General features: G+C 50.0%; 1 protein-coding gene across 4 annotated transcripts in view; it reads left to right on the top strand.

The window, feature by feature from the left end:
• LOC115498700 (mediator of RNA polymerase II transcription subunit 15) overlaps positions 1–23,711 on the top strand; it is a 69,996-nt gene that overhangs the window by 42,684 nt on the left and 3,601 nt on the right. For 3 of the 4 annotated variants that reach the window (XM_030292292.2, XM_030292294.1, XM_030292293.1), the window contains 7 exons: positions 7,029–7,276; positions 8,378–8,704; positions 9,789–9,914; positions 22,262–22,398; positions 22,496–22,623; positions 22,840–22,974; positions 23,070–23,133. In XM_030292292.2, the coding sequence (XP_030148152.1) occupies positions 7,029–7,276; positions 8,378–8,704; positions 9,789–9,914; positions 22,262–22,398; positions 22,496–22,623; positions 22,840–22,974; positions 23,070–23,133 (1,165 nt within the window). Of the gene's footprint in view, positions 1–7,028; positions 7,277–8,377; positions 8,705–9,788; positions 9,915–13,982; positions 14,108–22,245; positions 22,399–22,495; positions 22,624–22,839; positions 22,975–23,069; positions 23,134–23,711 lie in introns of all 4 variants that reach the window. The other variant, XM_030292295.1, reaches the window with a different exon arrangement.

The following is a 23,711-nucleotide window of genomic DNA, read 5'->3' as shown; positions in this document are numbered from 1 at the left end:
CTGCTGCTGCCTGTCAGCATCCCTCTCTCTCTGCCTTGGACCTCTTGTCTGCCTGGTCTACGCGAAATAGGTGTTGTGGCCCAATGGACATTTGTTAATTCCTTTCTCACAGTTTCTCCAAATGGCACTGTGTGGTTAAGGCAGCTTCAGGACAGGGCCTGGGTCAGAGATTTTGCAAGGATTCTCAAAGGATAGTCCAGAACACGCTGTGATAGTCTCCACGTGACCTGAATTAGTCATGGAAACAAACTGCTGACTGTAGGTGAGGCTGGGGGCTTGAGTACAGCATTAGAAGGGAGACAGACTTTTCACTCTGTACATTTTTGTTCCTCAGTGAATTTTATATCATATACCTGTAAAACCAGCTTTAAAAATGAGTCCTATTTCTGTCTGTTTGACAGACTGGATGCTGAGGAACCCTCGTCCTTCTAGACAACTAGATCCTAGATGCATTTTGGATTGTTGGGCCAGCAGAAGGTAGGGGAAGTTCTTTGCCCAGCCATGTCTTGGCCCACTGCAAGATTGGGGAAAGCAAGCCTCGCATCCCTCTGAGTAGTGGGATTTGTGCCAGAGCCCTTGGCATCCCTAGTTCCCCCAGGAGCAAGGGCAGATTGGAGAATGCTCCCAGTTTAGGCCTGTGGCAATTGCAGATCAAGCATTGAGCACCACAGATAAAGACCAGCAGGCCTGAAAGGAAGAAGAGATACTATGAGGAGGAACAGAAACAATAAACAGTGGAGATGCTCAGGGACCACACACATAATAATTGTTAACTATGGGCTTGGCCTGATTAAAGAAATGAAGGATGGAATTCCAACTGAACAAGCACTGGGATACCTGGTGGAGTGATGAGGCAGCTTTGAAAAGGAACCAAGTAGGGGTGCCTGGGTGGCTCAGTCGGTTAAGTGTCTGACTTGGGCTCAGGTCATGATTTTGTGGCTTGTGAGTTTGAGCCCCGGGTTGGGCTCTGTGCTGGCAGCTCAGAGCCTGGAGCCTGCTTTGGATTCGGTGTCTCCCTCTCTCTGCCTCTTCCCCGGCTCACACACACACTCTCTCTCTCAAAAATAAATAAACATTAAAAAAATTTTTGAAAAGGAACCAAGTAGAACTTGTAGAAACAAAAGTAAAATTATTGAGGGGCGCCTGGGTGGCTCAGTTGGTTAGGCGCCTGACTTAGGCCCAGGTCATGATCTCGTGGTTCGTGAGTTCAAGCCCTGCATTGGAACCTGCTTCGGATTCTGTGTTTCCCTCTCTCTCTGCTCCTCCCCCACTCGCTCTCTGTATCTCTCTTTCTCTCTCAAAAATAAATAAAAACATTTTAAAAATTAAAAAATGAAATTATTGAAATGAGAAGGTAGAGATGAATGAATAGCAGATTTTTTTTAAAGTTTGTGTGTGTGTGTGTATGTATGTATGTATTTATTTTGAGAGAGAGAGGGAGAGAGGGAGTGCACACATGTGCAGGGGAGGGACACAAAGAGAGAATCCCAAGTAGGCTCTGTTTTGTGTGGGGCTTGATCCCACGAACTGAACCATGAGATCATGACCTGAGCTGAAATCAAGAGTCAGATGCTTAACAGACTGAGCCACCCAGGTGCTCCTGAGCAGCAGATTAGATACAACTGAAGAAAGAATTTGTGAACTAGAGACAACATTTGAAGAAATTACCTAGAATATAGCCCAGAGAAGAGGAAATAAAAAATAGGAGGGTAATGGGGCGTCTGGGTGGCTCAGTTGGTTGAGTGTCTAACTTAAGCTCAACCCATGATCTCACAGTTCATAAGTTCGAGCCCCACATCAGGCTCACTGCTGTCAATGCAGAGGTTGCTTTGGGTCCTCTGTGCCCCCCCCCCGCCCTTCCCCCCACTCACATGTACTTTCTCTCTCTCTCTCTCTCTCTCTCAAAAATGGATAAGCATTTATTTAAATAAAAGAAAGAGGGGCGCCTGGGTGGCGCAGTCGGTTAAGCGTCCGACTTCAGCTCAGGTCACGATCTCATGGTCCGTGAGTTCGAGCCCCGCGTCGGGCTCTGGGCTGATGGCTCAGAGCCTGGAGCCTGTTTCCGATTCTGTGTCTCCCTCTCTCTCTGCCCCTCCCCCGTTCATGCTTTGTCTCTCTCTGTCTCAAAAATAAATAAACGTTAAAAAAAAAAAAAAAGAAAGAAAGAAAATAGGACGGTGTGGGGCACCTGGGTTCCTCAGTCGGTTGAGTGCCTGACTTCAGCCACTTGAGATCCTCTGTCTCCTCTCTCTTTCTATCTTAAAAATAAATAAACATTTAAAAAGTACTAAGAAAATAGGAGGGTAAGAAATGCAGAGGATAAAATCGGAGTTTAACAACTAATAAAAGGACCAGATGGAGAGAGAACAGAAGCCAACCAGTATATGAGGAGAGATGGTAGCTGGAAAAGTCCTGCAGTCCTATGCAGGTTAAATAAGGCATCCATGCCTTAACCTGCTTGGGGAAAGCCACAAACACCATAGGCCAGAAGAGTATGTTAGAAATAGCCAGTTTCTAGAAAGGAGCAAGACGTAGACTCAGAGCACTTGGTGATGGTGTCATGAAGAAAGTAGGAAGTTGTTAGAGCCCTGGGGATAGAGCTGCTGACCACAGTTGTATGCCAGCAAAACTCCCAATGACTGGGGGGGGAAGCAGACATTTTAGATAAACAAAGCTTAAGAGACCTTCACTGAAAGGTTTTTTATTTGTTCACCATTTCCTCTTAACTCTCATACCATCTTTCTTGTGATGCCAGGTGTAAAATGGGAGAACAGACTTTTTTTTCATATAAGGTAGCAAGCGTGTGTGAATCTAAACCAGTGATTCTCATCCGTTTTGTACCCTGGAGGCTATTTGGCAATGTTTGGAGACATTTTGGATGTCACAACTGTGGGCGCACTCCTACCATGTAGCATAGAGGCTACAAATGCTGTTAAACCTCTCGTGCGGAGGACAGCCCCCCACAACATAGAATTGTCTATCCCAAAATGTCGGGAGGAACAAGGTTGAGAATCCTTGGTGTAAACAAAAATCACCTCTCTAAAATAATAATGCTTCCAGCTAACTCTATACAGACTTGCTGCATTCCAAGCACTGTTTTGAGGGTTTTACCTAGAACAGATTTTTAATTCTTCGTTCAGTGTAGGTACTATTATTGTCTCTTTTCCACAGCTAAGGAAACTGAGGCACAGAGCAGTGACAGAGTTGGTATTTGAGTCCAGGCAGTCCGGCTCAGAGGCTGTACCTCTAGTCATTATTCTGGCCTGCCTCCCCCTGCCCCCCTTTTTTAAAGTAGGCTTCACGTCCAGTATGGAGCCCAACACAGGGTTTAAACTCACAACCCTAAGATCAAGATCTGAGCTGAGACCCAGAGTCAAATGTTTAACTGACTAAGCCACCCAGGCACCCCTGTTCTGCTTCTTAATAGAAGTGTGCTGTGTGGGTGTAAAAAGATAAACAAGGACCATACTAAATGGAAGCCAGGAGGTGTATTGAGGATAAATACCAGGTCTATCAGTACCTGTGAAACCTACTTTTATTTTACTTTTGAGAAAGAGAGAGAGAGAGAGAGAGTGTGCGCGCGAGAAAGCGCTCACGAGTAGGGGAGAGGGGCAGAGGGAGAGAGAATTTTGTTTTGTTTTTGAGAGAGAGAAAGAGCTTGTGTGCATGCAGGGGAGGTGGGGAGGGAGAGAGAGGGAGAAAGAGAAAATCCCAAGCAGGGTTCTAAGGTTCTTGTATTTGGGAAAGAAGTTAAAAATATGGATAAATTTTAAGTTTGGAGTTAAGTATGGTAAGTTAAGTATGCCTGATGAAATTGAAAAAATAATTGCTTGAAAAAAAGGAAAAAGAGGGGCACCGTGGTGGCTCTGTTGGTTTAGCATCCAGCTCTTGATTTCAGCTCAGGTCATGATCTCATAGTTCATGAAATCAAGCCCCGCATCAGACTCTGTGCTGACAGCATGGAGCCTGCTTGGGATTCTCTCTCTCCCTCTCTCTATGCCTCTTCCCCACACTCTCTGTCTCAAAATAAATAAACTTTTTTTAAAAAAGAAAAAAAAAGGAATTGCTGAAACAGTATACATAGTTTGTACATTCCAAACCAGTGGGAAAAAATTGAGTAAGAAAAAAGTAAAAATCCAAACAACATGTAAAATTCAGCTCCAACCATCCAACAAAAATATAATTCAGGGGCTGCCTGGCTGGCTCAGTTGGTGGAGCATGTGACTCTTAATCTTGGGGTTGTGGGTTCAAGCCCAGCATTGGGTGCAGAGATTACTTTAAAATCTTTGAGGGGCGCCTGGGTGGCTCAGTCGGTTAAGCGGCCGACTTTGGCTCAGGTCATGATCTCGCGGTCCGTGAGTTCGAGCCCCGCGTCGGGCTCTGTGCTGACAGCTCAGAGCGTGGAGCCTGTTTCAGATTCTGTGTCTCCCTCTTTCTGACCCTCCCCCGTTCATGCTCTGTCTCTCTCTGTCTCAAAAATAAATAAACGTTAAAAAAAAAAAATCTTTGAAAATGTATATATTTCAGAAAAGGAAAAAAACTTTGCCAGTTATACTTCAGTAAATCTGGAAAACAAAAATAGAGGGAAAGAAGCTTAAAAAAGGGAAGACAGACACAAATAAGTTGAGAAATACAAGTGATCACAATAAATGTGAATGGACAAAACTTTCCTGCTGAAAGATAGGAAATGTGAGATTGAATGTAAATGAAAGGCAGTGGTACAGCTGTAAGAATAAACCATAAAGTTGGGGCGCCTGGGTGGCGCAGTCGGTTAAGCGTCCGACTTCAGCCAGGTCACGATCTCGCGGTCCGTGAGTTCGAGCCCCGCGTCGGGCTCTGGGCTGATGGCTCAGAGCCTGGAGCCTGTTTCCGATGCTGTGTCTCCCTCTCTCTCTGCCCCTCCCCCGTTCATGCTCTGTCTCTCTCTGTCCCAAAAATAAATAAACGTTGAAAAAAAAAAATTAAAAAAAAAAAAAAAAAAAGAATAAACCATAAAGCAAGCCTCACTCTACACTCCCACAGTATTGCTGGATATACATCAAACCAAAAAGAATTGGACATCTGTGGGGGCACCCGGCTAGCTCAGTCAGTGTAGCATGCAACTCTTGATCTCAGGGTCACGAGTTTGAGTCCCACCATTGGACTGAGACATTACTTAAATACATCTTTAAAAAAAAAAAGTTATAACAAAAAGATTAAAAAAATTGTATACCAGTAAAATGGCTAAAATAACACTCTGAAATGCTGGCAAGGATGAGAAGGAACTGGATCACTCATACATTGCTAGTGGGGATGTAAAATGATATAGCTTCTTTAAAAGTTAAATGTACAGGGGTGCCTTAGGTGGCTTAGTCGGTTGAGCGTCTGACTCTTGGTTTCAGCTCAGGTCATGATCTCACAATTCGGGAGACCGAGCCCTGCGTCGGGCTCCGTACTGGCAGGGTGGAGCCTGCTTGGGATTCTCTCTCCCTTACTCTCTGCCTCTCCCCCACTCTTTCTCTCAAAATAGGTAAATAAACTTAAAAAGATTAATAATAAAAATTAAACATACAACTCTGCGGTCACGCTCTTGGGCATCTATCCCAGAGATGTGAAAACTTACCTTCCCGCAAAAACCTGTACACAAATGTACATGGTAGCAGTCACTTCCAAATGTCCTTTATGGTATGAATGGTTGAACAGAGATAGGTATACCATGGAATACGACTTGGCAGTAAAAAGGAAAGCAGTAATGATATTCGTTACATCCAGGATGATCTTCGGGGAATTATGTTGAATGAAAAAGCCAGTTATCCTGTATAGCCCCCACTTACATAACATTTTTGAAATGACAGAATATTAGAAATAGAGGACACCTTAGTGGTTGCCAGGGGTGCTGAAGGGGGTGGCATCACAAGGGATCCTTGTGGTGTTGGAACTGTTCAGTATCTTGACTTCGATGGTGACTGACTCTGTCCTGGTGAGGAAATTGTGTAGAATTTAATGTACACACCCACACAAATGAAAATGCATCCTGATTGTGTTATGTTATAATTTTCCAAAATGGTACCATCAGGGAAACTGGGCAAAGCATACAAAGGGTCTCTCTGGATTATTTCTATTTATTTATTTTTTAAATAACAACTTCATTGGGGTGCCTGGGTGGCTCAGTCGGTTAAGCATCCAACTTCGGCTTGGGTCATGAACTCACCTTTTGTAGTTCAAGCCCTGCATCGGGCTCTCTGCTTTTAGTGCAGAGCCTGCGTCAGATCCTCTGTCTCCTTCTTTCTGCCACTACCCCGCCTGCACTGCACTGTCTCTCAAAAATAAACATTAAAAAAAAAAAAAAAGAAAACTTCATTGATATATAATTCACATATTTATGGTTCACCCATCTAAAGTGCAATATTCAGTGATCTTTAAGTATATTCACAGAGTTGTGCAACCATCACCACAGTCCATTTTAGAACATTTTCATCTCCCTAAAAGAAACTGCACCACAGAAAATCTTGTAGATGTTTGTTCATATCAGCATGACTCATAACCACCAAAAGGCAGAAGCAATGCCTATCAGCTGGTGGATAAACAACATGTAGGAAATCCATACCATGGAATACTATTTGGCAATAAAAAGAAATGAAACACTCATGCAACATGGGTGAACCTTGTAAATATTACCCTCAACAAAAGAATCCAGTCACAAAAGATCACATACTGTGAGATTCCATTGATAAGAAATGTCCAGAATAGGCACCTCCATAGAGACAGAAAGTAGCTCAGTGGTTGCCAGAGGCTGGGCTTGTTGGCCCTTTTCTTTCCTCTATTATTGTACAGAAATTCCTAAGAAGGTCCGTAATCAACACAAATGCTGCCCGTCACATCTGTCTGTCTTTCCCAAATGGAGTGTTCAGCTCCAGCGGCTGTGGGCGCAGCGGGCTGTCTCCCCGCCCTCCCTGTCCACAGAGCTGTGATAACAGCGGCCTCTGCTCTGGCCTCCCCCGCCCTGGCCTCCCCCGCGTGCCCCGCCTGATTCACCACTCTGCCTCCAGCCCAGCTGCAGCTCCAGCAGGTGGCGCTGCAGCAGCAGCAGCAGCAGTTCCAGCAGCAGCAGGTGGCGCTGCAGCAGCAGCAGCAACAGCAGCAGCAGCAGCAACAGCAACAGCAACAGCAGCAGTTCCAGGCCCAGCAGAATGCCATGCAGCAGCAGTTCCAGGCGGTGGTACAGCAGCAGCAGCAGCAGCTCCAGCAGCAGCAGCAGCAACACCTGATTAAACTGCATCATCAAAACCAGCAGCAGGTACTAGGTGCCCGTGCTCAGCCTCTTCCCGTGGTCCTTGAGCCCTGGATGTGCGCCAGCCACAGTGCTGGGTGCGGGGGCCCAGAGGCAGCTGCAGATCCTTCTGATGCCTGGTGCCCGGGCTTCCTCTGTCTGGGGGCTCCCCGCAGGGCCTGGAGCAGGGAGGAGGGATAGGCCCCAACTTGTTAGGAGGGTGCCGGGATCGCATAAGGAGGTCCTCTCTGTTGGGCTTGGCGTCTGGCCGCAGGCCTACTGCGTGCCGGGGGTGGAGGGCTAGATCTGTGGAGGCTTCTGGGTGCAAGCGATTCATGTAAGAGTTAACTGAAGCAAGAAGTGAGAAGAACACTCCACAATGCAGGAATGCTTGAGCCGTCCTGTGAGCGTGTTTCTTTTGAGTACTTGCATGCCTCCTGTTTTGTCTCTTGAGTGTTTTGGTGCCTGGACGCAGCTCTAATCGAGCTTCATTTCTCTGGGGGGGGGGGTGGCAGTGTCACATTAGAAGCCCTGCTTATAAAGAAACTGTTTTCTTCCTCCCGTTGTTGGCAGGCAGCATCTAGACGTATTAAGCATCTAACGTCAGGTCTGCTCTTGGTTGAGGGAGGGAAGGCCTGAGCGGATCTCTCCACTTTCCCACCCTCCCCAGGCCTTGGCTTGCTGCCTCCATTTCCCAGTGGCCACCCTCCCGGGTCTTGGAGGCCCCCTTCCCCGGAGCCAACTTTTCCCTCAGCCTCACTTTTTCTCCTCATCCTGAAAAGCATACACTGGCCATCTTCCCAAGGCTTGTACAGTTTCCCACTCTAGTGACCAGACAAGCATCACTGGAGAGGCCTCAGGGATTTGCAGCCACCCGAGCATTTACCCCAGCTTCGATGGGGCCACACCTCTGTTACCCTTCCTAAACCCTCTGGATACTTCCCTTGAACCTTCGTTCTCTTAGGCTCAGGTGCAGCTGGTGTCTGGTGACCAGGGCACAGGCACACACTTGGGTGTGTCCTCGGTGTCCTGTGAGAGCAGCCCAGGCAGGCTTCCTGGGGGCAAGGCTGACACAGGGCCCAGAGGCAGATGGGATAACCGACCGAGTACTGCTTATTCTGCCCATAGATACAGCAGCAGCAGCAGCTACAGCGGATGGCACAGCTGCAGCTGCAGCAGCAGCAACAGCAGCAGCAGCAGCAAGCTTTGCAGGCCCAGCCGCCACTACAGCAGCCACCGATGCAGCAGCCCCAGCCTCCCCCTTCCCAGACCCTGCCCCAGCAGCTGCAGCCGATGCACCACCCACAGCACCACCAGCCGCCACAGCCCCAGCAGCCACCAGTTGCTCAGAACCAGCCATCGCAGCTCCAGGCGCAGTCACAGACCCAGCCTTTGGTGTCACAGGCTCCGGCCCTCCCTGGACAGATGCTGTATGCCCAGCCACAGCTGAAACTTGTGAGTACCCGTGGCTTTTGGTGGGCATGTGGCCGGCAGCTGTTTCTGGGGCTTCTTTGGACATAGGTGGGGAAGGCCCCATGCTGGCTCCCGCATCCAGCTTGGCAAGGGGGGAGTGCATTCCAAGAGCTGGTGTACCCTGCACGGAGGCACTGCCTCTGCTGGGCGAGAGTTTTCTTCCAAGTAGCGTGGCTGATTTCACAGTGGCCATGGCATTCTAAGACTGGGTGATCAGGTGGACAGCAGCACGCATATTCTCACTGTGCAAGAGGGTGTGCGGCCTCATTGAGCATTCACTGTGGGTTTGCTAACTGCTTAGAATTACGTTTTGAGCGAAGATCCCTGTCATTACCAGATTTTTGAGGAAGGGGATTAATAGGAAATCATGTAATTGTCAGTCTTATTGTGCATCTCTGTACAAAGCATATCTAGTTGGTGACATTGACATGGAGGACACAGTATTATCATCAAGTCAGGCGGAGCTGTGTCAAGGGGCCATTTTAATAGTTTTTTTTTTTTTTTTTTTGCTTACTCGTTTTCATGGCCTTTTCTGTTTTTCACTTATTGAGTGGAAAGGGATGGGCCATGTTGAACTGAGTGGTGGGCAGATAGGAGACCCACAGGGCCAAGCTGGAAGCTGGGGAGGATCTTGAGGAACAAAGTATGGTCACACTTGTCACCTGGGGACTAGCCCCTGGTTTCATAGGTGGGGCTCTTGTAGACCATCAGCATGCTTGGCCCAGAAGTCAAGCAGGCTGGGCTGTGCACTTGGCCTTGGGAGTCATCGCTTTGCTTGCAGCAGTAAATGGTAGTGGTGGCTGTATGGTGACATCCCAGTCGGAGGGCCATGCTTCTCATCATAGTCAGAGGAGGTGGGGCTTGGCTCAGCCAGACTGGTGTGGGACATTTCTAATCAGCTATGGGATAAGGTAAAGCCAGTGAGGTGATACCACAGCCAGTGAAGTCGTGACAATCCCATCCCTTCTCATGATAAGCTGCAAGATTCAAAGCTCCCACCAACGTAGTAGGTGCTCCACCACGTGCCCCGGATGGCTCCAAATCGCATTCTCCCTTCCTCCCTCAGGTCCGCGCTCCAATGGTGGTGCAGCAGCCGCAGGTGCAACAGGTGCAGCAGGTGCAGCCCCAGGTGCAGCAGCAGACAGCGGTGCCAACAGCTCAGGCTTCCCAGATAGTGGGTTCCGGAGTGCAGGTGAGGGCTTTTGGAACCCAGGTGAGGGCCTTTGGGGCCAGGGGCTTCTGTAGGCACTGGCAGGTGCATGTCCACCTGTGCATGGAGCTGGATTTCAGGCACTCTACAGTGAGGGTCCTGGTTGTTGGGATCATGGGCAGTCTAGGAGCCAGCCCACAGGGTCTTCAAGGTGGCCAGCCTGGCTTGGTGTTACCGGATTCCCCCCACCTCTCTTCAGACACCCTTCATCTTCCCCCTTCCCTCCTCCTCTGAGAACACACGTTGGAGAGGGTAGCATTGTGGCCTCAACCTCTCCTCAGCTTGGAGTGCAGGGCTGGTGGCAGGTGTGCACTAGCATTCTGGACATGGAAGAGCACAAGTATGGTGGCGCCTGGCTCTAGTGGACTGCGTGGGCTTGTGCTGCAGCCCCTTGCCCAGCACTTTCCCAGTGCTTGCCCCCTGCGCTGAGAAGTGTAGCTGAGGCCCTTTATGCCCACCCTCTGTGTTTTGGATGTTGATGGGATGGAGTAGGCCTTGCCCAGCCTTTCCTGGTAGAGGCCAGATTCTTAATGGTGTTTGGGGTTGGAGATTGGGCCTCATGATTTTCCACAGATCCCCCATCCTGCTGGTGCCAGGGAGAAGAGGCATCTAGTCTGCGGCTTTGGTTCTGTCTCCACCTGGCAGTGGGAACACTGGCTCAGAAGAGAGTATTGGCTTTAGATAGAACAGACCTGCTAGGTGAAGTGCCACCTGCCCAGGTGCTACCCTGAGCTGGGGTGCCACGCCGCTGCCCCTGCTGTGCTCCTATCCTGCTCATTACCAGCAAGTCAGCCAAGCTCCCTGTCAGGTGCACAGCACCACATGTTGAGCACTTCTGGGATGCTGCGTGTTCTGTCAGTGTCTGATGACATCTCACTGTGAGGGAGGCTCAAACTGGGTCCTGTCTGGTCTCAGCCATGTTGCTCCAGTCCATGGGAAGCTGCCTGAGAAGTGTGCGAGTGGAGGGACCTGAGGTGTTTGCACGGAGCTAAGACCTAAAGCAGATGTGTTCTCTGCACTCAATACCCTGCACTGAGCCCGTGGATAGGGCTGTTCTTCTGCTGGTTACTCTCCTCTCTGCTTCTGCTTGGGGGGGACCCAGCCCAGCCAGCGTGGGAGCTTGACTGTGGGCTCAGTCACCCATAGAGTAACCTTGATACTTAACTTTCTTTCCCCCTCATTGGAGTGCAGAGGGCTGCTAAGGCACAACTAAAGTAGGCCCAGGACTCTTCTTTTTCAGTGGGGACACTGGGAAGATTGTGACACTGATAGCTGGGGAGGAGGAAGGGGTCATTGCTTGAGTGTTTATGGGTGGGTTTGCTTTGATGAGGCACGTGCCTTCAAATTTATCAGGAGTGGTGTCCACCTCCCTCCCACGCATCACAGATCAGATCTTCCCCACTTGCTCTCTCTCTCTCTCTCTCTCAAAAAAAAAAAAAAATCCTCAGTTAATGTTATTTTATGCTGTGTGATGTATATGTGTACATACATACATGAATGCTTATTATAAACATATCCTGCTGTCCTTAATTGCCATCTTGTTTTTGGACCTTGAGGTTATTTCCAGTTTTTTGCTGTTACTGATAATGTGTGTCCTGATGTGTGGTTCTGTGAAAGAAGTGCTGGCTTTGGGAGCCTGAGCACACAGTCCTCCATTCCTGTCTCTCAAGTCTGCCCTCTCAGAGCAGAAAAGAGATGTCCTGTGGCGCTCGCCAGTGCTGTGGCCCTGATGGATGGCTGAGACTCTTTACTTGGGGCGAAGTGTGGTAGTTGGTGTTTCAGGAAAATTGGTAAGCCCTGAGCCTTATACATCAGGTTCGTTTTTTTCTGACATTACTTGTGTAAATGAAAGGTGATGTCATTGTCACCCATAGTGGGATTTATTAACTTCCCTTTCTCCCCTAACCTTTTTCTGTGACTGTACATAAATCCAGAACAGAATGTGTCTCCCACTTCTAAAAATCCCTAGGCTTTTGTCTTTTAACCTTGTGTTTTTATTTTATTTATTTTTTTAATGTTTTTATTTACTTTTTAATTTATATTTTTTTCAGATTTTTTTAAATGTTAATTTATTTTTGAGAGAGAGAGAGAGAGAGAGAGAGAGACAGCACACGAGCAGGGGAGGGGCAAAGAAAGAGGGAGACACAGAATCCGAAGCAGGCCCCAGGCTCTGAACTGTCAGCCCAGAGCCCGAGGCGAGTCTTGAACTCAGGAACCACGAGATCATGACCTGAACCAAAGTCGGAAGCTTAACTGACTGAGCCACCCAGGCACCCCAGTATACAGAAATTTAACTACAGTTCTCAGGTTGCAAAGAATTGTCCTCAAAGGCACACTTCCTGGATGTGCGTGCATGTAACCCTGCTGCTGTACGATGATCTCACACTGAGCCTTATTGAACTGCTTGGACCTGTCTCCTCTTTCCAGGCCCTACTGCCCAGTGACCCTGGAGGGGAGCAGGCCTATAGTTTGCGTGGAGTTTGAATTCCTTTCTGGGTAGATATGTGTCAGGAGATAATGAACGTACTTGCTCACAGGAATGGGAGGAGTTGCTGGTAAACACTTCCAATGTGTTTTCCACTGGGATTTGTGGTTAAAAGAAAACGAACTTTCCCTCTCAGGAGTTCTCAGTCACAAGAAAAACAGTAGCAGATTAGATTTAAGCTTTTCATTCCTTATCACTTGTTTCTTCCTGAAAAAAAGTTTCCACCTCTCTCGTACCACCGGACTTCTCAAGGCCTTTCTTCCTCTTCCCTCACCCTGTGAGTGCACGCACACCCTGCCAGTGTCCCACTTTGTGTCTGATGGACTGGTGGGCTCTTTGGGACTCTGTCCAAGTTTTGGCAGACTCTGGGAGAGTGGCTTCCTGGCCTCCTACCCTGGTGAGTTGTCATATGGCTGTAGGAGCATCTGCCCCCTAGCCCAGCAGGTTCGTATCTGCCACTGCTTGGGTCATGCCTGCTGCATGGTGACCAGTGGGTGTGAGTGTGGGACACACATGTGATGCCAGAGGCGTCTTGGAAAAGCAGACCTTCCTCCAGCTTCAGAGCCCCGTCCCTGGCATACCTGTCGTAGGGATTGAATGGCTGGCCATCCATGCTGCCCTGATCTCAGGGACCAGCTCACAAGCCTGCAGAAGAGGTTTTGGTTGTTCATGGATCAGTTCTGCTACCTTTCTGAATGTGGTCATGCTGTTTTAGTTTGGTTTCATCTTAACACTTGTGAGTGCATACAGGCTCTGCTCTCCAGGGACCAATAGCGAGGGTGGCCAGGACACAGGAGAACACCGGGTTCCCATCGGCACAAGCCGGGCCCAGACCCACAGCAGTTCTCAGCCTGCCTTCTTTATGCTTCCAGAAGTATATGTGAATGAGGAGAGCAGTCCCAGAGCATGCTGGAAGCTCTGGAGTCTGCAGTCATCTTGTATGTTTAGGACAGACCTGACCTGCATCACTGTAGAGGTGTATCCGAGAGTTGTGGAGTGCCAGGCTTCCCTTGCTCACCTCGCTGTGAGTGTAGTTACAGAAGGAAACCAGTTCCCAGAAGCTGCCCAGAGGTTTGAGGAGAGGAGGGTGATTTGCGCTTAGGCCTTCAGAGGCATTGTGATCAGGCAACATGCTCCTAAGAAGGAAAGGTGCTGTGAGCTGGCTTATATGGACTCTTCTGTTTTAATGACAGTTGACTTCTCCTCATAGCAATTTTGCTGGAGTGTCCCCTTCAAAGTCTGTCCCTGAAACCTGGTCTCCCAGAACCACCACCCTGTCCAAGAGGTCTGGCCTTGAGGGCTCTGCAGGCCCGTCAGCAGATCAAAAGTTGTTGAAGGAGTATGGCCAACAAGACAGAGAGGTGTGGAGGCAGCATTCATGGAGGTTCCCTGGATTCGCGATGCCAACACAGGCCAACATGCTGTGAGCTTGAACACGTAGGCCAGGCTGCCCTCAACCCCCACAGCCCAGTGGGCACTCCTGTCTCAGGCTGCACGCCCCTTTCCACCCACCCATGCACTGTGTTTGTTGCAATCACCTTGTCTGTTATCCCTCTGACCTCAAGATGATCACTGCAGCCTTGGCCCAAGGTGTGAGGGAAGTAAGAGCCCAGTTCCCGTTCACCACCACCACCTCAGCTGCCATCCATTCAAGTTCTACCGCTTTGGGTGGACAGCCCTCTCAGCACAGGTATTTATGGGGCAGTGCCCAGGGCCCCTGGAAAGCTCAGGGCCCTGTGAGTACCTTTGTGAGGCACATTGTAATCGTCAGTGACTTCCTTTGCTGTGGTCCTGGAAGTGCCTAACCAAGCTCACATGAACCAAGCCCAGCTTCTGTTTCTTGAGGGCATAGGAGTAAACACCTGTGTTTATTTGCATTTCAATACTTTGGGTAGCTCTGGTATTTTCATTTGGTGGAGAAGATGGGAGCTAATTTTCTTACGTTAAAGTTTAAGGTTTTAGGGGTGCCCTGCTGGCTCAGTCAGTGGAGCATGTGACTCTTGATCTCAGGATCGTGAATTCGAGCCCCACATTGGGGATAGAGTTTACTTAACAAAAAAGAAATGAAGAAATTTAGTGTTTTAGACAGTTATGGTAGTGCCTCTTTTTGTGGTAACATAAAACTGAAGCTAAGCAGATAGTTTTGCTTTCTTGAGCTGTGCGGATAGTCACCAGCCATATGTACGTATTTACATTTAAACTAATAAAAATTACATTAAAGTAAAACTTTACATTTACATAAGTAAATGTACATAAAGTAAAAATTTACATAAAGTAAAAATTACATTAAAGTAAAACTCCAGTTCCTTAAGTTGAAATTCAGTTACATATCAAGTGCCTGGTGGCACCATGGGGAAGCCGGTGGCTATTATACTGGACAGCACAGATTGTAGATCAAGTCAAGCTTGTGGAAAGTTCTGTAGGACTGTGCTGTTCTAGAATTTCCTGTGTGGAGTGTAGAATTTACTACACACATTCCTTTCTAGGTATATAAAGACTTCTGTGTACATCACACGTTTTCAGAGATATGAATTCCTGGCTCTCCATTACTGTATGACATCTGGAATTCTTCCATGGTGTATTTGTTTGTTTAACAAATTGTCGCGATGTGCATTCCGTGGGCCAGGCCCTGTTCTGAGATTCTGAGAATAAAATGGTAAGGAGGTTCCCTCATCTTACGGGCTTTCCATTTTAGTGGGTTTGCTGTGTAAACTTCAGACTTGCCAAAACTGTAAGATTCCGTTTCTTTCGTAAGGCAGATAGATGCATCTCTAATCCTAGCAGACAATCCTGCCCTTCCCTGATGGCGCGTGTGCAGACACTGCCATTCCTGCAAGTGAGGGAGGTAGTCTGTGCAGGGCACTGCCATCGTCTGTCTGACCCTAGGCCCTGTACCGTACTGCCACATGCCACAGAAACAATGGCACGAGCTTTCCTGAGACCATGGCCTTGCCATTTGGCAGCATGGTCTATCGTCGCTCTTCCTGCCTCCTGACCCCTATGAGTCACCCCAGGTGTGCCAGTAGCAATTGCTCATTGACGAGTGCGAGCTCTTTGGCATCGGCCTCCCATTTGGTAGTTGCTGCATAACAGGAGGCAGAAGTAGCTAGAATCTGCTGGTAAAAAGGCCTTATGACAGAGCTTGCTAGAGGAACAGAAGTTGTGGGGCAGGAAAGTAGGCCTGTAACCTAGGTGGCACGGAGGGCTGGGCAGGGCAGAGCCCGGGCACAGCTCCTCGCGACCCAACGCTGCATAGGGTCCTCTACATGACTCTTGGCTCGGGGCTCCATCCCTTGGAGCATCAGGCACCTGCAGCCCCCAAGCCCTAGTACCTGCCCACATGCCACTGTTGAGTGTCTCCCATCCTGGTTCCTTTGATTCTCAGCTCTTTGACCTAGAGCTGCTTGTTTTCCTTTCCCGCAGCCTCTCAGTCTCCATTGGGTTGACAGGTTGGGTTGTTGGGTGTGGGGAAATGACCTTGGCATCAACATGCAGGGCTGACTTTTGTAAGACCAATAAAATCCCTAACATTTTGAGTATGTGGTATATGCCAGGCCTTGAATTACTTCTGTGTATGGACTTGTTCGTTCTCACTGCAGTGGGTCTCAGTTCACGCATTTAGAAGAAGTCCTTGTAGTCACCCCTTCAGCAGTGGTAGGTGTCCACTTCTGTCTGGCCCTCTAACAGTGCTTGAAGCTGGAGGAGCCACTGCCACCTGCAAAACAGACCCAAGACGCTCAAATTAAATTCTCAGCCCAGGCTCCGCATCCTTCCCTCTTCCCACCCTGGCCTCTCAGCAGGGTCCTGGCTTGCAGGCTCAAACCCACTCCCCCAGCCTCCTTCTTCCACCCCTGCAACAGTGGCAGACACACCGTGGGCATTTGGCCTGCCACAGACCTGGCTCCAGAATCGGTGTGCAGCTGATTTGTGTCTGTGCCCTCCCAATCTAGTCCCTCCTGAGAAAAGCTAGTTTATTCCAGAAATGCATCATTACAATGTAGCCAGAAGCCAACCCTGCCATCCAGCAGGTGCCCCAACTGAGCCCTCAGCAGCCACCAGCACCTTCAGACCTTGAAGACCAGGCAGCTGCAGCCCCCAAGCCCTAGTACCTGCCCACATGCCACTGGACCTTCAGTGTCTGGACCTTCAGACCAGACAATGTGCACAGTGCCTATCTGGTTTATTCTTTCCTTGCGGCAACAAATTGGGTTCAGGAAAACAGGCAGAATAGAAAGTCTGTTCTTCTGTCAGCCCTTCAGGAGACAGGGCTCTCTCATCTCAGCCTCTTCTCTGCCCCCCAACCCTGCACTGTGTCCCTTGACTGCATCTTCATATTGTAGGGGAGCACTTCATGATGCTGACAACAATGACAAAGCTGGATTCTGTGCTGGACACATGCTGGACGACGTGCCCAGCACAGGAGTCCAGGGGATACTTGGGGGTCCCTGGCAATGTAAGCAGATGGCGCCATAGTGGAGTCCATATTCCTCTTTACCCTGTAGAGTGACTCCTGGGGATATGTCATGTACAGGGGCCAGGAGTATGGGGCAGTTCCAGGGATGTCCGGTGGGCAGGGGTGGTCCCAGGAGGGTTAGAGTATATGGTGCCACCAGCCTCTCCACAGGTTATTTCATAGCACATAGCTCCCCAAACCAGTCTTTCTGCCCTGCAGCCCAGCAGCCTGGCCCTGCCGCCCACCTGTGCTCTGGCTGTGTCCCCTCTGCTTGAACCCTGCCTTCCCTTTCTATTCCCTTTGGGACATTGTGCAGGGTCCCTTCCCAGATACTTTTCCTTGCTCCCTAGGAAAGTAGATGATGCTGAGATGCCTGACTCCTCCACTAGTCATGTGACCTTGAGCAAGTCACTTCCCTCTGAACTCTCACTTACCATGTGTGACATGCATGTGACAGCAGGCAGGCACTCAGAGCTCCCTCCCCGAGCAGGTGCAGCACTAGTGTCCAATGGCGTGTGCTAGCTGCTGTGACAGACATACCTGTGCCTCTTGCAGAACGTGCCTAGGGAGGGAAGACGCAGAGCTGGGTCAGCAGTTTTCCCTTCTGGAGGACTTGATATGTCATTAATGGGACACAGCCATCTTGCTCCCCTCTGCCCCAGAAGCTGGCTAGACCAGATGTAAACCTGAAGACCGGGGGGTTCTATCTCATTAGCCACCTTGCTAGGCCATTTCTTTCCTCCCTTCCTTCCTTCCTTCCTTCCTTCCTTCCTTCCTTCCTTCCTTCCTTCCTTCTTTCCTTCCTTCCTTCCTTCCTTCCTTCCTTCCTTCCTCTCTTTCTTTCTTAAATTTTTTTTTTAACATTTATTCATTTTTGAGAGAGAGAGAGAGAGAGCGCAAGTAGGGGGAGGGGCAGAGAGAAGGAGACACAGAATCGAAGTAGGCTCCAGGCTCTGAGCTGTCAGTACAGAGCCCAACATGGGGCTCAAACTCATGGACTGCGAGATCATACCTGACTGAAGTCAGATACCTAACTGAGCCACCCAGGTGCCCTGCTAGGCCATTTCTTTCTTTTTTTTTTTGAAAAATTTTTTTTTTTTCAACGTTTATTTATTTTTGGGACAGAGAGAGACAGAGCATGAACGGGGGAGGGGCAGAGAGAGAGGGAGACACAGAATCGGAAACAGGCTCCAGGCTCTGAGCCATCAGCCCAGAGCCCGACGCGGGGCTCGAACTCACGGACCGCGAGATCGTGACCTGGCTGAAGTCAGACGCTTAACCGACTGCGCCACCGAGGCGCCCCTAGGCCATTTCTTTCTTGACGGAGGCCTTTGCATAGCCCCTCATCCTGGGTGTGTCCGGGGGATTTAGGAGGCCTGGGAGCCTTGAGCTAACCTGGAAGGCCTAAAGGCCTGGGAAGGGGAATATGCTGCCAACTGAATTGGGTATTTTTCCAGAGGAGTTGTCAGATGCAAAGAGATCTGGATTGGATATAGGGAGCCTAGGGGTTTCCTGTGGCAGCCTGGAGTGTGGATGCGGGGAGCCTGAAGCTGGACACAGAGGCAGGCTCAGGAGAGGAAACAGAAGCACTGAGCTTGTGCCCCGGGCCTGGGCAGGCCTCTCTTCCCCGTGTCTTGTGGACTGTAATGCCCAGGGGAGCTGTGTGCAGTCAGTGGCTCCATGGAACCCGAAGCAAACGGTGTGGGGAAAGTGTGACCTGTTTCCCCATGGTATGAGTGCTGAGGGTACCTTTTATTTTTTCAAACAACTTTTGAAAAATGTTTTTTTTAATTTAACTTATTTTTTTAATTTACATCCAAGTTAGTTAGCATATAGTGCAACAGTGATTTCAGGAGTAGATTCCTTAATGCCCCTTACCCATTTAGCCCATCCCCCCTCACACAACCATTCCAGTAACCCTCTGTTCTCCACATCTAAGAGTCTCTTAAATTTGTCCCCCTCCCTGTTATATTATTTTTGCTTCCCTTCCCTTAAGTTCATCTGTTTTGTATCTTAAAGTCCTCTATGAGTGAAGTTATATGATATTTGTCTTTCTCTAATTTTGCTTAGCATAATACCTTCTAGTTCCATCCACATAGTTGCAAATGGCAAGATTTCATTCTTTTTGATTGCCGGGTAATACTCCATTTGTGTGTGTGTGTGTGTGTGTGTGTGTGTGTGTGTACATATGTACACATCTTTATCCATTCATCCATTGATGGACATTTGGGCTCTTTCCATACTTTGGCTATTGTTGATAGTGCTGCTGTAAACAAAAAGAGACCCTCTTTCTCTGCATCCTCACCAACATCTGTTGTTGCCTGCGTTGTTAATGTTAGCCATTCTGACAGGTGTGAGGTGGTGTCTCGTTGTGGTTTTGATTTGTATTTCCCTGAGTGATGTTGAGCATTTTTTCATGTGTCGGTTGGCCATCTGAATGTCTTCTTTGGCGAAGTGTCTATGCATGTCTTTTGCCCATTTCTTCACTGGATTATTTGTTTTTTGGGTGTTGAGTTTTATAAGTTCTTTATAGATTTTGGATAGTAACCCTTTAAATGATATGTCATTTGCAAATATCTTCTCCCATTCTGTCAGTTGCCTTTTAGTTTTGCTGATTGTTTCATTTGCTGTGCAGAAGCTTTTTATTTTGATGAGGTCCCAATAGTTCATTTTTGCTTTTGTTTCCCTCACCTCCGGAGACGTGTTGAGTAAGAAGTTGCTGCAGCAATGTTTATTTATTTTTGAGAGAAAGAGCACAAGCAGGGGAGGGGCAGAAAGAGAGAGAGAGTGAGACACAGAATCTGAAGCCCGCTCTAAGCTCTGAGATGTCAGCATAGAGCCTAATGTGGGGCTCACACCCACAAACCATGAGATCATGTCGTGAGCCAAATCAGATGCTTAACTGACTGAGCTACCCAGGCATCCCTATTTTTCTTTTAATGTTTTATTTATTTTTGAGAGAGAGCAAGAGCGAGCATGAGCACAAGCAGGGGAGGGGCAGAGAGAGAGGGAGAGAGGATCTGAAAAAGCAGAGACACCATTGAAGGGCTCAACCTCATGAACCATGAGATCATGACCTGAGCCAAAGTCAGACATTTAACTGACTGAGCTGCCCAGGTGCCTTTTAAAATACAGTTTCAGGGGCATCTGGGTGGCTCAGTCAGTTGGGCGTCCTACTTCAGCTCAGGTCATGATCTCACGTCTCATGGGTTTGAGCCCCGTGTCCAGCTCTGTGCTGACAGCTCAGAGCCTGGAGCCTGCTAAGGATTCTGTGGCTCCCTCTCTCTCTGCTCCTTCCCCGCTCATGCTCTGTCTCTCTCTCTTTCTCTCAAAAATAAGTAAACATTAAAAAAAATTTTTTTAAATATAGTTTCATACATTTAGGTGGGAAGTGAACTAGGCAGTGCCCTTCTCGTTGCGGTGGTTTTGCGCCAGCCGTGACACCCTGCAGATGCCTCATTTTCCTTCAGAGAAGCACCAGCTTTAGACTAAAGACAAGAGCCATATACCTTCTAGAAGGGACATGTGCTGGAGCAGAAGCTAAGGCTAAGGCTCCTCCCTGGGGCAGGTGGGGGCAGGAGAGGCCAGGGGAGTTTGAACTACAGGCTGGAAGAGGGCATATGGCAAGAGGCAGTTTCAGGGAGTGCAGGGCAGTGTGTGGCAGTAGGTTCGGATGAGGAAAAGAGGAGGTGACAGCAGGGGCTTTGCAGGAAACCACTACAAGGAGAGTTCCCATACCTAGCAGGCCGGGCCCAGGGCCTTCTTCCTCTTGGCACCATCCATTTCTCTACCTGGGCTCTTCCAAAATGGCCTGTTCACCTTCCTAGTCCTGGGAGTTTGTTGGCACCCGAGTGGATTCTAGAGCCTGTTTTCCACCGCTGGGCAGGGGCCATGCTGTCTGCCATGGGATTCAGTGTATCCCAGCACTGTGAAGGCGAGTCCTGCCTAGGAGAAATCTGCTGCATTTGGTTCAGCTCAGCACACTAAGCTGCCCTAGGCCCCGTTTCTGATGTTGCTGACATCAGTGTGAATCACCTAGGACCATTTTGCTTCACTTGGCAGAGCAGCTGGGCCCAGCAGCTGGAGGCCTGAGCTTGTGTGTTCCTGTCCCTCTGCTCCCAGGCCTGGGGCCTAGTCACAAGTGGTGGGACAGCTCATTCTGTTTGCAGATGTGCTGGTGGGCCATTCGCTTGGGTTTGGTGCCACTCTGACCCAGCTGCGTTAGAAGTGTGATAATGTAGCTTCCGGGTCCCCCACCATGCCAGCGTCCCATGTAGCTTCTCAGGCCTATACACCCTGTGGGAGGAGAATGATGTTTGACTCTAGGAGCTTTGTCTGGTATACTAGAAGAAAGGTCAGGGCCCCTTGCCCAGCCAGGAGAATGGGCAGGCAAGGAGGGCGGGCATCCTGTCTTCCTGGTAGGATCTGGGTTCTTCTAAATGCTTTTTCTTATTCCCTGATTCAAGGACCAAGAGACTAGCAACCCCCAGAGTGATCCCCACCCAGTCCCCCTAGCACTGTGGCAGAGGAGTGTGTGGGAGGGAGGCGTGGAGCTGTGGCCCCAGATGACACCAGTGTCTGGAGTGCCCTGGGAGAAGTGCCAGATTTCATCTGCAGAACTGGATGGTCCAAGAGTTAGGGTTGGGGGTTGTGGGCTGGGCTACAGGAAGCAGGCTCTGAGGGGATGCTCAGGGGCTTGACTAGGGTGTGGAAGAAGCCACCACCTCCAACCCTTGGAAGCTCTGAAACTGGCAGGGCCTTTGGATTGGTCTTGGGCGAGGCAGCTCTCTGTGGGACTCACTCAAACGTCAGACCGAGGATCCTCAGGCCACCTGTGCTGGCAAGGGCTGACACAGGGGCCACTTTGCTCCCATTAAACCTGAGACACAGCCTCCCACTGTGGCCTGATGGCTGAGGGGGTTCATGGAAGCATGTAGGAAGACAGTCCCATTTGTCACAGAGCACATTCCTCACAGGCACACAGATGAGAGAATCACAGGCTGGGGAGGCCAGGCAGCACCATCCAAGGCCATAAGCTTCTCTGGCTCCCACACCTGTGAGGTAGAGACATAGGAATGTCCTGTCCCAGCTTAGAAGCCTGTAGACTTTATGGTCTCCCTGCCAAGGAGCAAGGGCTACCCAGCATGGCCTTTCGGCCAGCACTTCAGTGATCATGGACTTGTGTCCATCCTTGGGGTGGGGAGCTGTACCTATGTTTATATTCACAGGGTAGGGCATCTGAAGGAAGGTGTGCGGGTGAAGCTGAGAGGGAGAGGGGGCTTGTTTGTGCAGATGGAATCTGTGGGCCTGGGGTGGGGGGAGGGAGCAAGGGTGCAGCAGGAGTGAGAGTGTGTGGCAGGCGAGAGCAGGCTGAGCCCCCTCCACTTCCAGGTCAGCCAGAACAGCCTCACCATGCTGTCCTCACCATCGCCGGGCCAGCAGGTGCAGACCCCGCAGTCGATGCCCCCTCCCCCCCAGCCGTCCCCGCAGCCTGGCCAGCCCAGCTCGCAGCCCAACTCCAACGTCAGGTAGGCCTGGCCGGGGTGGCCCTCCCTGCCTGGCTCCCAGGGCGGGCCCCACCTTGTGCCCCAGCTCACAGATGCATCTGCTTTTGCTTTGCTGCAGCTCCGGCCCTGCCCCTTCCCCCAGTAGCTTCCTGCCCAGCCCCTCACCGCAGCCCTCCCAGAGTCCAGTGACGGCACGCACCCCGCAGAACTTCAGTGTTCCCTCCCCGGGACCTTTAAACACCCCTGGTAAGTCAGGCCTGGGGTGGGTGTGATCCAGGGACTAGAGCCCATCATGTAACCCACACACAGCCCTGTGGGTTGAGGTGCTGAGATTCACCCCCTTACCCTCTGGAGGCCTCAGCTTGTAATGGGGTGGGTGAGCCCTAGATCCCCCACCTTGAGGGTTTGCAGAGAGTCCGGGCTTGTGGGCTGAAGCCGCATTAACCACATTGTGTTCTGCAGTGAATCCCAGCTCGGTCATGAGCCCAGCTGGCTCCAGCCAGGCTGAGGAGCAGCAGTACCTGGACAAGCTGAAGCAGCTGTCCAAGTACATCGAGCCCCTACGCCGTATGATCAACAAGATCGATAAGAATGAAGGTGCGGCTGGTCCAGGGCAGGGGTGCAGTGGAGGGGGCGGGGGGGGGGATGCAAGTACCCCTGGCACGTGTCTTAGTAGCCCCTCTCTGTCCCAGACAGAAAAAAGGATCTGAGTAAGATGAAGAGCCTTCTGGACATTCTGACAGATCCCTCTAAGCGGTGAGTTTTGCCCCTGGTCCTGGGGGCAGGACAGTGGTGTGCCCATGTCTGGCAGCTTGGTTAGCCCAGCCTTGGATGGGCATTTGGTGGTGAGACGGAGTTTAAAGAAGGGGCCTCGGGCCTCCACAGGTGCCTCCAAGCCCTTGGCCCCTTGTCTTTGCCAGTATCCAGCCCCTGCCCTGCCCCCGACTTCCCAGTGGCGTTGGGCAAATGACTGCATCTCATTTACTCCGTTGCAAAAGGAGTGACTATGGCTCACCCGGGTTGGCTGTGAAAATGAAACAAGACATCGCCTTGAGAAGCACTTGTAAGGCATTGGAGCCCTGGTTCACAACATGGCACACGTGCCCTGCCGCCACCTGCCAGCTGTGCTGCTCTGAACGCCAGAGACGGGCCAGCTCTGCAGAACTGTGCACATGGACTGGCCTTTGGGTTCTGTCCCTATTTCTGCATCAGTTTGGCTATGCTCCCTTCTAGAAGATCTTCTCTGTTCTATTTACCGTGCAAAATGTTAGAAACTGCAGAACTAGATGTATTGGAGCTGGGCAGCACTCAAGCCTCTAGGCTCAATCCCTCTT

This window comes from Lynx canadensis, chromosome D3, assembly GCF_007474595.2.
Source record: "Lynx canadensis isolate LIC74 chromosome D3, mLynCan4.pri.v2, whole genome shotgun sequence".
NCBI lineage: Eukaryota > Metazoa > Chordata > Mammalia > Carnivora > Felidae > Lynx > Lynx canadensis.
Note: the sequence above shows the minus strand (reverse complement) of the source record. Positions and strands in the feature narration are given on the sequence as shown.